This window comes from Protopterus annectens, chromosome 13.part0, assembly GCF_019279795.1.
Source record: "Protopterus annectens isolate FY-2018-M chromosome 13.part0, PAN1.0, whole genome shotgun sequence".
Lineage (NCBI taxonomy): Eukaryota > Metazoa > Chordata > Ceratodontiformes > Protopteridae > Protopterus > Protopterus annectens.
In genome coordinates, this window is record NC_056747.1 from 1,305,074,071 (window position 1) to 1,305,091,180 (window position 17,110).

A 17,110-nucleotide genomic window follows, 5' to 3' on the forward strand; every position below is an offset into this window, starting at 1 on the left:
GCAAATCTGAGGACACAGATGAAGAAAGAGATTGAGACAGATCTGACCCAGCTACTGGGGCACCATTCTCTGAGGGGGAGACAAAATACTGTCTACAATTTTAAAAGCAGACACATAGGCTGGATGGCTGGGCCCAGTCTCCATCAGATCCAAGGACCTAAGAGAGACCTGAAAGAGATCTGTGTCCTGCAGTGAACCAATCATATCTGTTAAGAAGGTTGAAGCCAAGATGTCATAGCTTCAGGGTACCTTCCACACCCCCAAACCATTAGTCAGCTTGAGCTGAGCTGATTAGAAGCACTTCAGAGTTTTCATACCAACAGAGTGAGGGATTCTGAGCCCTGAAAGCACAATGCTAGGAACAACAAAAAATAAAAGTCTACACTGTGGCAAAAACAACACACCAAGAAACAAGAGGGATGGGGGGAGGAAATGGCTACTGCAGCAGTGATCATTTGAACATTTCTTGTTATAGTAAGTCTACTGACACAATTGTACTATGTTATTCATACTGATCACTACTGCAGTAGTCTTAGCTATATGGGTAGATCATCTTGGCTAACTACATTTAGGAGATGGAAGGAGTACAGTCCAGGAGCCCCTGGAAAATTGCCTTAGAAAAACTTGATCTAGACCTAGATAAAGAGTCAAGCTTATAGCACTTTGCAAATATACAGAGGAGTAAGTTGCTGCCTCTAGAATACTTCAAGAACCCAAGCTTTTTCTAGAAAAGCCATATATGAAGCCAATGCCCTTGTAGAGTGGGCTGTGACCCTGTCTGGAATATTTTATTTATTTTATGTTTGTTTACCAGGATGGCCCAACTGGGACAGTGTCTATTTTCAGCATAGGCTCAGGGAGAAAAGCCCCAGTCTAAGCTTACATACAAATTATCACAACAAGTAATAGAAAGTAGAAACAAAATTGACAAAAAAATGAATGTTAACACAGTTACAGGATAAAAATGCAAAAACAATATCAAATAGAATAAGACTTTGAAGACTTGAATACAGATAAATATATGGTTGAATTTACATATGTGGAGGAACATAACATTAGCTAGGAAATTAAGCAGGGAGAATCACTTAGGCAAAGTAGTGCATAGTTAGCAATACTTCCGTGGTGAGAGTTGCAGCTAGGAATGTAACTACTTACAGAGACGTAGTATTGTTAAAAGGGATTTGTTAACAGAGTTAGTACATACATCCAAACTGTATAAGTAATGCTAAGTTAATAAGTAACCTGGAGTATTACACATGCAAATCCAGGATTCAAATAAATGCCTTTTGACAAATATTATAAAATGATTAAGATTGCTTACGGATCTAATGCTATGTGGAAGGGTATTCCAATTTTTAGTAATGAAGTTAGTGTAAAGAGAGTTGCCTGCTGTATTGGATACTTTGGTTACTTGGAGTAAGTCTTTGTTAGATGATCAAAGAGTACAAATGTTAGAGTAGGGTGATCAAAGAGTACAAATGTTAGAGTAGGGTCGTAGAAGATTTTTTAGGGAAGGTATGTGTATCAGACAATCATATCAATCGTATCAGGATTGTGCATTATTTTGGGAGCCATTATTAACTGGTTATAGTTCATAATATGAGGTAGTTCCAACCAAGAAAGATTTTTTTAGGCATTGACAGCGATGGGTTGAATGTGTGGAATCTGATGCAAATTTGGCAATCTTGTTATAACATGATTCTTATATACTTAGTTCTGACTTTTTGAGGTTGGTAAGTAAGTATGGGGGATGCATAAGAATGAGGAGAGAAGGTGGGTTCTAGCTATGGCTATTCTTGCAGCATCTGTTAAGAATGTTGTTGTTTCGATATATTGTTCCCATTTTCTCTTAAACCGTTTTGATTGTGTTAGAAATGTATATGTCAAATTTTAGTCTGTTGTCAATTATGATGCCTAATAGTTTTGTTTGGGAATCTGGAGAAATCCTAGTATTATTACTGGCAGTGATATAAAAGTTAGCTGGGAGGTTAGTAGGTTTAGATGGGTGAAAGATCATAAGTTTATTTTTATTAGGGCTGAGAATGAGTTGTGAGTTTGCTAGCCATGTTTCAATGTCAGAGAAGTTTTTTTGTGTGACTGTAAGAAGTTGAGTTATTGAGGATGCTGCACATATGAGGATTGAATTATCTGCAAATTGTATGATAGATGCTTGAGAGGAGGCAGTATTAAGATTATGAATATGCTGAAGAGGAGGAACCCTAGGATTGAATCCTGAGGGACTCCAAGTGTAACAGGAAGGAGTGGGGTAGATCCTGCTTCCATTTCACAGCTTGCTGGTGGCTAGAATAGTTTTGTTGTGGTTAGTATCACAAAAGGTAATACCCTTAAACAACCATTTGGCACAGTCTGTCCCTTCATCTTACCTTTACAAGAAATAATCAATTGATCTCAACATCAGAAAGATTTAGTTCTGTTAAGATACTACCTGAGCTATCTGTGAAAATCTAAGGTATGGAGTATTTTTTCTCCCTCATTTTTAAATTCAGAAAAGAAAAAGGGGAAAGGGGGTAGGTTGGCTCAAAGTAAACTCAGATACCACTTTGAGAATAAATCACTTTAGGGATAAAAGCATTCGTTCTCAAAGAAACCCTGTCCATGTAGAAAATAAAGTAGGGTTGAGTCACCATAATAGCTTGCAATTCAGATACCCTTCTTGCAGAGGTCACAGCAATCAGTGAAACTGTTTTCCATGTTAAGAACCCCAAGTCATCCAGGTTAGGTGGTTTAAATGGAGCAAGTGTTAGCTTCTCTAACACAAAATTAAGGTCACAAGAAAGGGCCACCAGTTGCCTTGGAGGGCTCTTATGCAAAACCCCTTTGAAAACATGAGAATACATTGAAAGAGGAGGATCCATGGGTAGATATGTTGAAATGAATGATAAATGAAAAATGGGGTCAACAGTTTTATTAGTGGCAGCAGCAGCTTCCCCAGAGATTGTCACAACATTCTGACAAATGTAGAGAAGTCTTCCCTGTTCCCCTCCCAGGACCGACAAGAGTTGCTCTCACTTACGTGCAGAGGGGACCCTAACAGCTAGGCAGAGTATGTGGCTAACTCCTGGTCCATGATGTTTCTAGGTGCTATACCACAGAGATCTGGGGTAAAAGATGAGTGGTCTGAGGTACAATGAATGGTCACAGCAGAGTAACAACCTGAGCTGAGATCACTTACGTACTGAGGGGATCCTAACCCCTGTCACCTTGCACCTGTCACCCCTGGGCTTCCGGATATTGGCAAAGGCTCTTGCCACCCCCATAGTGCCTTTTTTAGGCAAGGCTCAAATTCTAAACCTACCACCCTAGAACACCAAAAAGGAAAAAAACTAAGGGTAATGCTGCTCAATGCCAGAAGTCTCAATCTCAAGATGCACGCACTCGAGGCCCTTATCAATATGGAGAACATCGATGTCTGTGCTGTGACAGAAACCTGGTTCAAGGCTCCTGAGAGCACCCCAGCACTAACAGGTTTCACCTCATATCATGCCCGCCCCAAAATCCGGACAACACCAAGAAAGGAGGGGGGGTGTCCATATTCATAAAGGATACCCTCACCTCAAGGTTGGTGGCAATGCACAAAGCATCGGAGACCATCCAGGTGCAATTAACCATAGGCAAGACTGCTCTGCAATTTGTAGCATGTTACAGGCCACCCTCTCAAACTCAGGAACCTCACATGGCCTTCCTGAAAACATTGGAGGGGATAAATGTATCTCCAAACACCATCATACTAGGTGACTTCAACTACCCTAATATAGACTGGGAACACTACTCAAGCCCCAACACTCTAACCCAAAGATTCCTGGAGTTCATAAACTCAAATGCCATGGAACAACTAGTCACCATCCCACAAGAGGTGAAAACATACTTGATCTCATCATCACGAACATGGGATCAAAATGTTCAACACCGGAAGTATACCCCTCACTGGTGAGATCAGATCATAAACTAATCTCGCTGGAGGTCCTCATCCCACCTGAAACAAAAAGACCACAGTGAAAAACTTCTCAAAAGCCGATTTCACACTTCTAAAACTAGTGTGGTCTCCTTTAAGGCCCCTGAGCCAGTGGTAAACATTACTCAAACCGCTGAATCACTTACAAATGCCTTCTACCAGCACCTACAGGACTGCATGGATCAGGCAATCCCAAACAAAACTAAGACTCTCTGTACCAAAGGCAAGCATCCAGTCTGGTGGACCCCAGCCATAAACAAGCTCTACAACAAAAGGAGGAAGCTACTACAAGATAGAGCAAAATCCTTGAAAGGTAAGACACCTTTGATCATTATAAGTAAAAACTAAGAGCTCTCATAAAATCATCCAAGGCAAATTTTGAGAGAAAAATCGCCAAGGACTCTAAAGACAATCATAAGGCCTTCTTTAGCTATGTTAGAAACCTAGGAGGAAACTCCCAGATATGCTCAGAATTAGTTCAAAATGATGTGAAAATTACTGAACCTACACACATTGCTAACATACTGGCTGACAGGTTCAGTGCAAACTTCTCCCTCCCCAAAAGGAGAGATATCTATTCCAGAGGATTGTAGCCCCCAAACATCTCCAACGCCCAGGTGAGAACTGCCCTCACTAAGGCAAAAACACAGCATCCATGGGACGGATGGTGTCCCCGGCTGTGTGCTTCATGAACTCAACGAGGAATTAAACCCACAGTTAGGACAGCTGTTTAATCTTAGCCTCACCTCAGGATACGTACCCAAGGAGTGGCGACGCACTGTGGTCCCACTTCATAAGGCGGTGCCTCCACAGACCCTGGAAATTACCGCCCCATTAGCTTGACAAGCCTTATCTGCAAAGCCATGGAGAGGATCATAATGGAACTCATAAATAAAGACATAGGGAACTTGCAGACTTTGGATCCAACCCAGTTTGGCTTTGTCAAAGGCAGATCCTGCCTCTTAAACTTGGTTGACTTTTCGAGACAGTCACCAAGGCCATTGATGAGGAAAGGCAGTCCATACAGCCTACCTCGACCTGGCAAAGGCCTTCGACACAATACCCCACTCAGGTATCATCGAAAAACTCATCAGCTTGAATGTAAACCCATACATCACAAGATGGGTTGCAAACTGGCTGGACAGAACCCACAGGGTCAGAGTTGCTGGAGCCATGTCAGACTCAAAGCCTGTCACAAGTGGTGTCCCACAGGGCTCAGTCCTGGGTCCACTCTTGTTCGGCATCTACTTTTCTGAAGTACAAGCAAACACAGGAGGGTTATGGCTGACAAAGTTTGCAGATGACTGCAAACTGGGCCATAGTCGAAAACACATCTGACACAAATATCCTCCAGAAGGGCCTCACAGAAACGGATAACTGGTGCCAGAGCCATGGCCTGAAGTTAAACGCCAAAAAATGCATAGTCATACCCTTCGGGAAAAACAAGGTTACCCCTAGCTACCATATAGGTGGCAATCCACTGAGCACAGAAAAAGTCATCAGGGATCTGGGGACCCAAGTTGACAGTAGCCTTTCGTTTGACACTCATGTTGCTAAAGTAGTTAGGAAAACCTTCTATATCGCCCACCTGATCATGAAGGGATTCACATCTAGATCAAGGGAGGTCATCGTCCCCCTGTACTCATCACTCATTAGACCTATGATTGAGTACAATGCCCCGTTCGTAATGTATCTGACCAAACACCTGATGCAGCTTGAAAGGCCCCAAAAGTTCCTCACCAAAAGGATAAAGGGTCTCAAAAATATGTCTTATGCTGCCCGACTGAAAGAACTCCAGCTCTATTCAGTCTCATACCGCTTGCTCAGAGGTGACCTGTGCCTGACATATAAGGCCATGTCAAACCCAGATTTGATGAATATGCTTCACCTCAAAAAATCTAGATCCTTCAGAACCACAAGGGCGGGAGACTTAAACCTTGACACGGTTATAAATAGAACATGCTGGAGGGACAGATTCATCACCCAGAGACTCCCTATGCTGTGGAACAAAATCCCGGTACATGTGAGGCAGAGCACCTCGCTGGCCTTGTTCAAGAGGAATCTTGACCAATGGATGGGAGATCGCAGATATACCCCAGGGATTACTTCAGTGTCACTGCTTGACAGAGGCACAGAAAAATGATAGGCATAGTTTTTATTCAAACTAAAGGTGGCAAAGCCACATAACTATGGGCTAGGCTTATAAATGCCCTTGGGCAGATAGCCTAGTATGAACCTATGAACCTATGAACCTATGAACAGCTAGGCAGAGTATGTGGCTAACTCCTGGTCCATGATGTTTCTAGGTGCTATACCACAGAGATCTGGGGTAAAAGATGAGTGGTCTGAGGTACAATGAATGGTCACAGCAGAGTAACAACCTGGGCTGAGATCACTTACGTACTGAGGGGACCCTAACAGCTAGGCAGAGTATGTGGCTAACTCCTGGTCCATGATGTTTCTAGGTGCTATACCACAGAGATCTGGAGTAAAAGATGAGTGGTCTGAGGTACAATGAATGGTCACAGCAGAGTAACAACCTGAGCTGAGACAAACTGCTACCCTGCTGAGTGACGAAGGGTGTTTGTTTAACTTTTTTTTTGTGGCTTGAAGAAGGTCCATCTGTGGGACTGATAGTTTGTTCCACATTCAAGCCAAAAATTGCACCTGTTTTCTACAGAAAACAAGCAGTAAAAGCTGGTAAAAATTTACTTTAAAGTCACCTTTTTCACAGAAAAGCACAGTAAAATTCACTCTGAAATACTTTGCCAGCATCAAAAAAGTAAAGTCCACACAAATTCTCCACAGAAAAAATGTTTTTAAATGCTTTAAAAAACTTTTAAACTGACAGGAAAAAAAAGAGTGTTCCCATTTAAAAGGTGCAATACCATCTCATGACAGGCTGTTAAAACACAAACTCCTGGCTTTAAAATACTGTTCCTGAAAAGGAAAGTGTTATTAAACAAAAAAATTTTATAAAGGAAGTTTTTTTCCCCTCAAAAGAACTTATCTACCCAGCTAAGCAATTGCACAAGCTGACTGTCGATCCTTGAAAGCCTCAGTGGACCATACTTTTTGGCAACAGTAAAGCTCTGAATTGCATGGTACACAAACCTGTCTTTTTAAGTCAGCTCAGCTCAAGCTGACTAATGGTTTGCATGCGTGGAAGGTAACCTGAACCTTTGGAAGCTGGCCAGCTGCTATATCCGTACAGGATATAATCCATATAGCTTAGACTACAGCAGCAGAGATCAATATGATAAACATCAGTAAAGTATGCAGAAATAGCAAGAGAAGCATTGCAGTGGCCAGGTGTACCTACTCAAATGTAAGTAGTATAGAGCTGGGCCATGTGCAATGTGTGCAGAAATAGCAAGTGAAGCATTGCAGTGGCCAGGAGTACCTACTCAAATGGAAGTAGCATAGAGCTGGGCCATGTGCAATGTGTGCAGAAATAGCAAGTGAAGCATTGCAGTGGCTAGGAGTACCTACTCAAATGGAAGTAGTATAGAGCTGGGCCATGTGCAATGTGTGCAGAAATAGCAAGTGAAGCATTGCAGTGGCTAGGAATACCTACTCAAATGGAAGTAGTATAGAGCTGGGGATGTGCAATGTGTGCAGAAATAGCAAGTGAAGCATTGCAGTGGCTAGGAATACCTACTCAAATGGAAGTAGTATTGAGCTGGGGATGTGCAATGTGTGCAGAAATATCAAGTGCAGCATTGCAGTGGCTAGGAGTACCTACTCAAATGGAAGTAGTATAGAGCTGGGCCATGTGCAATGTGTGCAGAAATAGCAAGTGAAGCATTGCATTGGCCAGGAGTACCTACTCAAATGGAAGTAGTATAGAGCTGGGCCACATGCAATGTCTGCAGAAATAGCAAGTGAAGCATTGCAGTGGCCAGGAGTACCTACTCAAATGGAAGTAGTATAGAGCTGGGCCACATACAATATGTGCAGAAATAGCAAGTGAAGCTTTGCAGGGGCCAGGAGTACCTACTCAAATGGAAGTAGTATAGAGCTGGGCCATGTGCAATGTGTGCAGAAATAGCAAGTGAAGCATTGCATTGGCCAGGAGTACCTACTCAAATGGAAGTAGTATAGAGCTGGGCCACATGCAATGTCTGCAGAAATAGCAAGTGAAGCATTGCAGTGGCCAGGAGTACCTACTCAAATGGAAGTAGTATAGAGCTGGGCCACATACAATGTCTGCAGAAATAGCAAGTGAAGCTTTGCAGGAGCCATGAGTACCTACTCAAATGGAAGTAGTATAAAGCTGAGCCATGTACAATGTGTGCAGAAATAGCAAGTGAAGCATTGCAGTGGCCAGGAGTACCTACTCAAATGGAAGTAGTATAGAGCTGGGTCACATGCAATGTGTGCAGAAATAGCAAGTGAAGCATTGCAGTGGCTAGGAGTACCTACTCAAATGGAAGTAGTATAGAGCTGGGCCATGTGCAATGTGTGCAGAAATAGCAAGTGAAGCATTGCAGTGGCCAGGAATACCTACTCAAATGGAAGTAGTATAGAGCTGGGCCATGTGCAATGTGTGCATAAATAGCAAGTGAAGCATTGCATTGACCAGGAGTACCTACTCAAATGGAAGTAATATAGAGCTGGGCCATGTGCAATGTGTGCAGAAATAGCAAGTGAAGCATTGCAGTGGCCAGAAATACCTACTCAAATGTAAGTAGTATAGAGCTGGGCCATGTGCAATGTGTGCAGAAATAGCAAGTGAAGCATTGCAGTGGCCAGGAATACCTACTCAAATGTAAGTAGTATAGAGCTGGGCCATGTGCAATGTGTGCAAAAATAGCAAGTGAAGCATTGCAGTGGCCAGGAATACCTACTCAAATGTAAGTAGTATAGAGCTGGGCCATGTGCAATGTGTGCAGAAATAGCAAGTGAAGCATTGCAGTGGCCAGGAGTACCTACTCAAATTGAAGTAGTATAGAGCTGGGCCATGTGCAATGTGTGCAGAAATAGCAAGTGAAGCATTGCAGTGGCCAGGAATACCTACTCAAATGTAAGTAGTATAGAGCTGGGCCATGTGCAATGTGTGCAGAAATAGCAAGTGAAGCATTGCAGTGGGTAGGAGTACCTACTCAAATTGAAGTAGTATAGAGCTGGGCCATGTGCAATGTGTGCAGAAATAGCAAGTGAAGCATTACAGTGGCTAGGAGTACCTAATCAAATGGAAGTAGGATAGAGCTGGGACACGTGCAATGTGTGCAGAAATAGCAAGTGAAACATTGCAGTGGCCAGGAGTACCTACTCAAATGGAAATAGTACAGAGCTGGGCCATGTGCAATGTGTACTAGAATAATAATAAATGAAATAGATACCAAACCCAGTACCTAGATGTCTGTGGAGCTGAATGGGAAGTGAAATGTTTCAGATTAAAGAGTTCTTATGGAAGGATTATGTAGTTTAGAAGAGGATCATGCTGTCCTCCATTAAAAAAGTGGCCAACAATTTTATGTGTAATATCAGTCTTGTCAAAACAGTGTCATTTAATTTGCTAATGTTGAATGCTTTATTTGTCAGTTTCAGTAGCTGTGGCATTGGATGACCATAAATCACTCTTCATTCTAAAATTTGTGCAGTATGCACAGCACAGGTGTTTGTATTTTTATCCTGAGTATGATGCATGCAAACAGGCTGTGGTATGAGGACCTCTAATTGCTGTATATCAGTATAGAGCATATATGAGTGCAGGAGTGGAAATGTCTCTTACCAGGAGGCAGCAACGTTCAAGAGTAAGAAATGTAGGAAGCACACTCCCATTGATGGAGGAGTAGAAGACATTGTTCTTGTGTAAAATAACTTTATGTATATTTGGATTTCAAGTTTTGTAATGGTATATGTATTTTCACTTTCAAAACATCTTTATTAAATCACATCTGAAACAATGACATCGGTACACATACATAAAAAGAGAACAAACCATACAATCACATCTGAAACAATGACATCGGTACACATACATAAAAAGAGAGCAAACTATACAATCACATCTGAAACAATGACATCAGTACACATACATAAAAAGAGAACAAACCATACAATCACATCTGAAAGAATGACATCGGTCCACATACATAAAAAAAGAACAAACCATACAATCGCATCTGAAACAATGACATCGGTACACATACATAAAAGGAGAACAAACCATACAATCACATCTGAAACAATGACATCGGTACACATACATAAAAAGAGAACAAACCATACAATCACATCTGAAACAATGACATCGGTACACATACATAAAAAGAGAACAAACCATACTAACACTTCTCTTTGTTTTCATGCAGTAAACATGTATGTTTTCATTTTAACAAATATCATTCACTCTGATGTTACAAAAATTGCTTGGTTTCTCCCATCTGTTAAACATTCTCCTCCTGAACATTATTTTGCATTTATTTCCATGCAGTTTGCTCCTTCTCTTTTCTAAAGATCTCACCTGGAGCTCTTTTATTTCCTTTACAATATTCAGTACAATTCTTATGGATGTTTTTTGTCAAAAATATATACTTTATAGACATTTTGTTGTGATACAATTATGTTAATTACATTACTTTTATCCCTAACTTTATTTGTCTTAATTGCTGCAGTTCACTCTCCCATACCCTTCTTAGTCATGATGCTGAATTCCTGACATTATAACAAGTATTCATTGGTAATGTATAAGGTGCCACACTTTTCTGAATTTTAGCTGAATTTATGCATCTTTATAGGTGCTATTTCAGCCTTATATGAGTTCTTCAAGTTTAAAGATGACATTAACACAGCGATCGCTACCTCGAGTACTGGTAATAATTAGCATTCAGTGTTCATTACTGCCATATGAATCTTAGGTCTGTTTTATATATATATATATATATATATATATATATATATATATATATATGCACATATATAAATACATGTGTCCACTTTGTAATTTCGAAATACTGAAATCTCAAAATTCAGTATTTTGTACTTACAAAGCAACAGACTCACATTTCTGAAACCGGCAGAAGCACGAAATTCAAAATACCGAAGCACGGATATTTTGAATTTCTGCTTCCGTTGGTACAGTATGTGGATGTTTAGGTTTAATTTTGGTAAGTTTGTGTGTGTAAGTATGTTGGTTAGGGGTTTAGTGTGTGTAAGTGTGTGTTGTGACTGTTATGTGTGTGTTTGTGGGACTTTAAGATGTGTGTGTGTGAGTTTCGTTTTTGTTTCTGTTTGTGCGATCTCAGAGTTAAATAAGTAAGGGGTGTGGTGGGTGCAGGGGGGCTTGCCCACCTGCGTATATGTAGTTTAGATAAGTTTGTTTGATTGTGGGGGGGAGTTGTGTGTATGTTTATGTGTGTACTGCATGTGTAGCGTAATTACAGAATTTTGAATTTCGCGGTTGTGTCCTTTAGAATTTGTGAATTGTAGTTGGGTTTTCGGCTTTCTGGTTTCGAAATACTGAATTTTGAGATTTTAGTATTAATTACAAAGTGGACCCATATATATATGGATCTAGGACTATTGAATGAAAGTTCAGTAGTCCGAATCCACAATAACCGAACGCACTTTAATGAAAGCGCTTTCACCGAAAATAAATAAATAAATAAATCTTCTATGCAGGGGGGCAAGCCCCCCTGCACCCCCCCCTACTTTTATATTCTCACTCTGAGGTCACGCTACAGTGTGGAAAAGGGAATTCTCCCTCAACCAAACCGTAGTGTGACCAGCACAACCAGCATACTTAACCAAAAGTGCTGCTTCAGTGAACAGCACTTTTGGTTATGTATGTTCGGTGATTTCTGCTTCGGCAGAAAGTGCCATCGGGGATCAGTACGAATCCCATATATAGATATACACACACACACATATATATATATATATATATATATATATATATATATATATATATATATATATATATATATATATATATATATTGTTTCCTAGGACGTAGTTCAGTTTGCTGGTAAGATTTTTTACTTGATATTTCTTTTTTCATTATATCTTAAAATTGGTCACTTGATTTTTATTTCATTCCATTTTAAAGTTGGCTGGTTAAAACATTCAGTTATTACTAAAGAGATATTTTGCTTCACAGAATACCACAATTAAATTTCAAGTACACCTTATATTTAATAAATGTAAGACATGTAGAACTGATACTCCTTTTACCTTGCATCCCTAGATTTGGTCTGGTGAAGCAACCTCTCCTTTGCTCTACGTTTCTCTTCCTCCATAAACTTCTTCCGATCACAGGCGCCCAGGTTTATTAGAACAAGTGTGTCATACAGCAAACTGTCTTTTACTTCTCGATCTAATTTGGAATCTGTGGTGAAGCTTGGTGAGTGGTTGACCTGGTAACCATAAAAGGATACACATAAAACTGTTTATTCAAACATCAATGGCTGCAATGTAACAGCATACAATATGCAGTCTCCCAGGTGATAACAAGACAGGAAAAGATGACAACATCTTTTCCAATAATCTTGAGACTAACATTTAAATCATAGTTAAGACATTTTGGCTATATGCTGCTGTTTCCTTGTGCTTCTCTGTAAGAGTTTTTAATGTGGGTAATCATCAACTGCTTTCATGGCAGAGATTTATTTTATATTCTATAATTATGTTTTAACATTCTCTTATCTTCTCCCACCATTTTTTACCTCTCAGATGACAAAGGCTTTCACAAAAGATGTTTTACTTCTGACCAGCACAGCCCTGACGGCTGCATCTAATCATACTGTACCCATACTAGGCTACTCTTGTCTTTTCTGCCCAGCACCATTAGGATTTCAGCATCTCTGCCTTAGTCATGTTTAACAGCAGGAGTCATCAAAACTTCCAGTACAGCATGGAGGTTCTACTATCCCAGCTGTGTAGTCTGTGGGCCAAGGTAACTGTCAAGTTCTAACATCTCAGATGCCCAGTCTATGACTTTAAGTAGCTGACAGGAATTAATGTCTCAGATAGTCACTCTGTTTATCCACTCAGTTGCAAGATTTAATATTTCAGATATGTAGTCTGCATACCAATGAAGTTGTGAGGCTTAATGTCTCACACATGAAGTTTATGCATCTATATAGTTATGAGGTTCTAATGTCTTTCAGTATCTTTGTAACTGTGAGGTTTTTAAGTTCCCAAACAGTTTGTGTCTATGCAGCTATGAGGTTCTATTGTCGCAGATGCAGTTTGTGTATACAAGGCTTTAAGGTTATAACTTTTCAGATATGTTTTCTGTATAACACTGGAGCTCTAAGACTCTAATGATACAGAGATATGGTCTCTGTATGTATGTATGTATGCACGTATGCAGCTGTAAGAGTCCAACATCTCACTCGTGCAGTCTGCTTATCTATGGAGCTGTGAGGCTCTTACATCTTAAGCATGTAGTCTGTGTAGCTATGGTTGTTTTTTGACGGCATTAAACACAAAGAAATGTCATATGTCTTATTAGAATATAAAGCAACAGAAAACTTACAGAGGTTGTATGATAAAATGTATTTTTTAATGTATTTATTCTTTGTTGACTGTGTTAGTCTCACTAGGCTAGTAGCTTCTTTTAAGGAGAGACACAATGTAGTATTTATACTGATTAGCAGAAATGTGGACAGGCACTAGGGGAATCATCCCACTCCTTTCCTGTCTGTGAGCCAGTGGATATCAGGAATAAGTGAGCTGGAGAAGGAGGAGGGCATATGGAGTGAGATGGAGGAGGAGGAGCATTAGGAGTGAGGTGGAGGAAGAGGATGAGTATGAGGACTAAGCTGGAGAAGGATGAGCTTGATGACTGCTACCAGATGCAGCACAGCAAAAGCCAATCTGTGGAAAAAAGTGTTGGGCTAGCAGTTATGTATGAAAAGAAGTCTTTAAATTTGCCTGCTGTTCAGCAGTTGCTGACAGGAGAAAGGGGCCTGTGGTTACAGTACTTGCAGAAGAAGGTTTGGAAGACTCTGTTTTTTTGTTGATTTTTAAGAGATAATGAAGCAAAGGATTGTGTTGCTATTCCATGGTCATGTGCTGTTGAACTGGACTGCAAAAGGAAGGAGTGGGAACCAGAAGATCAGTAGATACTGTGTACTTGTAAGGTAAATTGCAAACACCAGCCCACTCAAAGTCAGAGGAAGTGGGAGAGGATGTCCCTGTAAAGGAAACATATGCAGCAGTGGTGGCTGCTACAGAGACAGAAGAACAGAGCAGAGTATTAAGCAGAAAAGGAAATCTACAGATAATATTTCTTCAGAAAAAGACTGGGCCATTCACAGGTATATTATTATGGATAAAGTAATCGAGCCATTAGGATTTAATGTATCACAAATTTGCTCTTTAGTTCATTCTGGAAAGGAACACTTTTGCAATGTGGTTTTTGAGACATTTGAATCAATGGACACATTTGTGCATGCAGTTAACTCAAAGAAGCACAGGTAACTTTGGAATGAATATGTGTCTCTGGCAGATACTCCAGTGTTTTAAAAAAGAGAAACTAACATTAAAGGATAATGGGGACTATTTTTTATCTATATGTTAGTCTGTGCAGTCTATGGACAATTTATATGATGAAAGGACATTTTGGGTTGGGAGATGGGAAATGTGAACAACACTACAAGAAAAGGAAAACATTGTAACGTGTATTCGATAGTTCATGTGCAACTATGCAAATGAAATAAAATGAACTGTTATTATGATATTATAGCTAGCCTTTTTTTTTTTTTGCTGCAGAAGATCATTTGATTAATTAATGTACAACTATGCCTGGAAAGGTAGGCCATGTGCCTAAATACTATAAGCCAAACTGCAGGTATTGCAAATCTTATGAATACTGAAGGTATGGCTATGTTAAAGAGACTGAAAATACTGACTTAAAAATGAAAATATTGAACAAATTGTGCAAGTTGAGCCAACTGGTGAAGACGTATTACCTGGTCATGATGAAAAAGGGCTGTTTCTGCAGATTAAGGAGAAAATGATAAAGAATCTCTGGTTGTAGGAAAAAATATGTTACTAAAGATAATCAAGTTAGAAAAAAGTGACTTAAAAGACAAGCTGATACAAAAAGTAAATTATATGTTTCTGTCCTTTTCTTTAATGTAAAATAAAAGCAGAATTGCTAAGGTACAAAGGTGCAACCAGTTAAAATATGGCATAATTTGCTTATTGCATATACGTAAAAAAAACATAACAGAAAGAACAAATAAACAAGTATAAAGAGGGAAGATGACAAGCTCTATGGGATGTTCTGGAATCATAATACTGAGTAATGTAAATTATATTACAATATATGAAGTGATTATTGTTTGTCCAGGAAGGATGGCCATACCAAATTGTCATATTAAAACAAAGTCGATAAGACTTAATGGTAGTTTATACATTTACGTCAGATGCTAAAAGAACACAACTTTTCCAAGAATTTAAAAAAATATATTTAAATGTAAGCATGAACATAGTGACATTAGAAGACATTAATTGTGCCATCAGAGAAAGAAACAAAGGAAGTGAGAGAAGTTAAATTATGTAAAGACTGTGTCTCTCAAGTTCAGCAACACAGGGCAGGCACGTAAATATACTTATATGAAGGGAAAGGGAAATCTTTGCAGACAGATTATAGGAAGTAAATGCATGACTTAACTGTGTGGCTTTTCTGACCATGTAGCAGCATGTACTGTTTTTGGACATGGTTTATTAATGTAGAAAGCAAAGGATACAAGAGATTAATTAACTGCACACCTGCTCAAAATTACAGCGGTTACAAGATGAAAGACAAATATCTGCAGAACATTTACAAGTGAGCTGTTTTTATAGGAATTGGTTACAGTGCTGGGCTGACTACAAAAGAAAATATAAGAGTGCATCTTAATGTCCACTAGGTATCTTAATGCATCATAGTTATGTTAAATGAAGGAAATACAAAAGATAAGTTATTAATGTGAAAATGTGTTGCTGTAGGTAGAAAAGAAGCAAATCCTTTTTAGGTAGGAAATAAAGTATAACAGAATATGCTAATGAGGTAGAAAATGAAAAAGGTATAATAGTTAATAAACAACAAGAAATAATCAAAGCTGTAGAATTCCTTTTTGAAGCTATGCATCCACAGAAATGGATTATATAAGAAATAGAATGGATTTCCCTACACATGCTTCAGGTGAAATTACTCAAGCATAAGTTCCCAAAGGGAAAAAAAAGGTAAACGACATAATGCAGAATGCTTTTCTCCATAGGAAATCATTGCATGTACAATTTCTTATTGTGCACCAGCAATGACTCAATTTTTGAGGAGATTTCTCCCTTCTTCAAGTTGATTCAGGTGTGAGGGGCCTACCCTCTGAATCGGGGGGGGGGCTACCTCCTGCTAAATACAAAAAAGGGGGGTTTCCAGGCATTTCTTTTTTTTTTTTTTTTTTTTTGAAACATCAACTTTCAGGAAGTTAGTGTTTATAGCAGAACCTGTAGAACGGGGGGACTAAAATAATTTCTAAAGAAACAATGGATATACTAAGTAGATAAATTACTGCTGAGGAAATTCAAAACAGCATAGAGAGAGAGGACTGAGTCTGCACCAAGGGAAGACAGTATTGATTACCCATTTTACAAAAAAAATGAGCAAGGAAGAACTAAAATGTTTTCGTAAAGTGATATTTGGGTGAATCAAGGCACAAAATCAAAGAGAAATGTGTAAAGTATTCTTAAGAATAAAGTAATAATTTACAGAAGCTGTCACCACAACAAGTGTCACAGACAAGTAATAAAAAAAGTTTTAATATCTGATGTTCAGTGCTTCCGTCCCTCTAATCACAGGACTTCATCAGAACAAAAACAGCACACTGAAACAAGCTTTTAAAAACTAACGCTTCATCACATACATTTGATTCATCCAATCAGAATCAGAATCTTAAACAGGATATTGTCTCTCTTAAAGAAACATTGTCACTAACAAACAGTACAACCAAAAAGTAAATCACATAAAGACGCTCTCCTCCAAAAAAAGGAAGCCAATCTGGTGGATCCCCTGCTATTAATAAACTCTGCAACAGAAGGAAGAAACTGTTGCAGAAAAAGGTGATGTCCCAAGACTGGAAAAATTCCCTTATTAGTCTCAACAAAAAGTTGAGATCCCTCATCAAAACCTCCAAAGCC

The 17,110-nt window shown here is 39.3% G+C and overlaps 1 protein-coding gene across 1 annotated transcript in view; it reads right to left on the reverse strand.

The window, feature by feature from the left end:
* The window catches only part of TTLL6 (tubulin tyrosine ligase like 6), a 1,150,444-nt gene that overhangs the window by 526,229 nt on the left and 607,105 nt on the right, over positions 1-17,110 (reverse strand). The window contains exon 7 of the mRNA XM_044055332.1: positions 12,155-12,336. Coding sequence (XP_043911267.1) covers positions 12,155-12,336 — 182 coding nt within the window. The remainder of the gene's footprint in view (positions 1-12,154; positions 12,337-17,110) is intronic.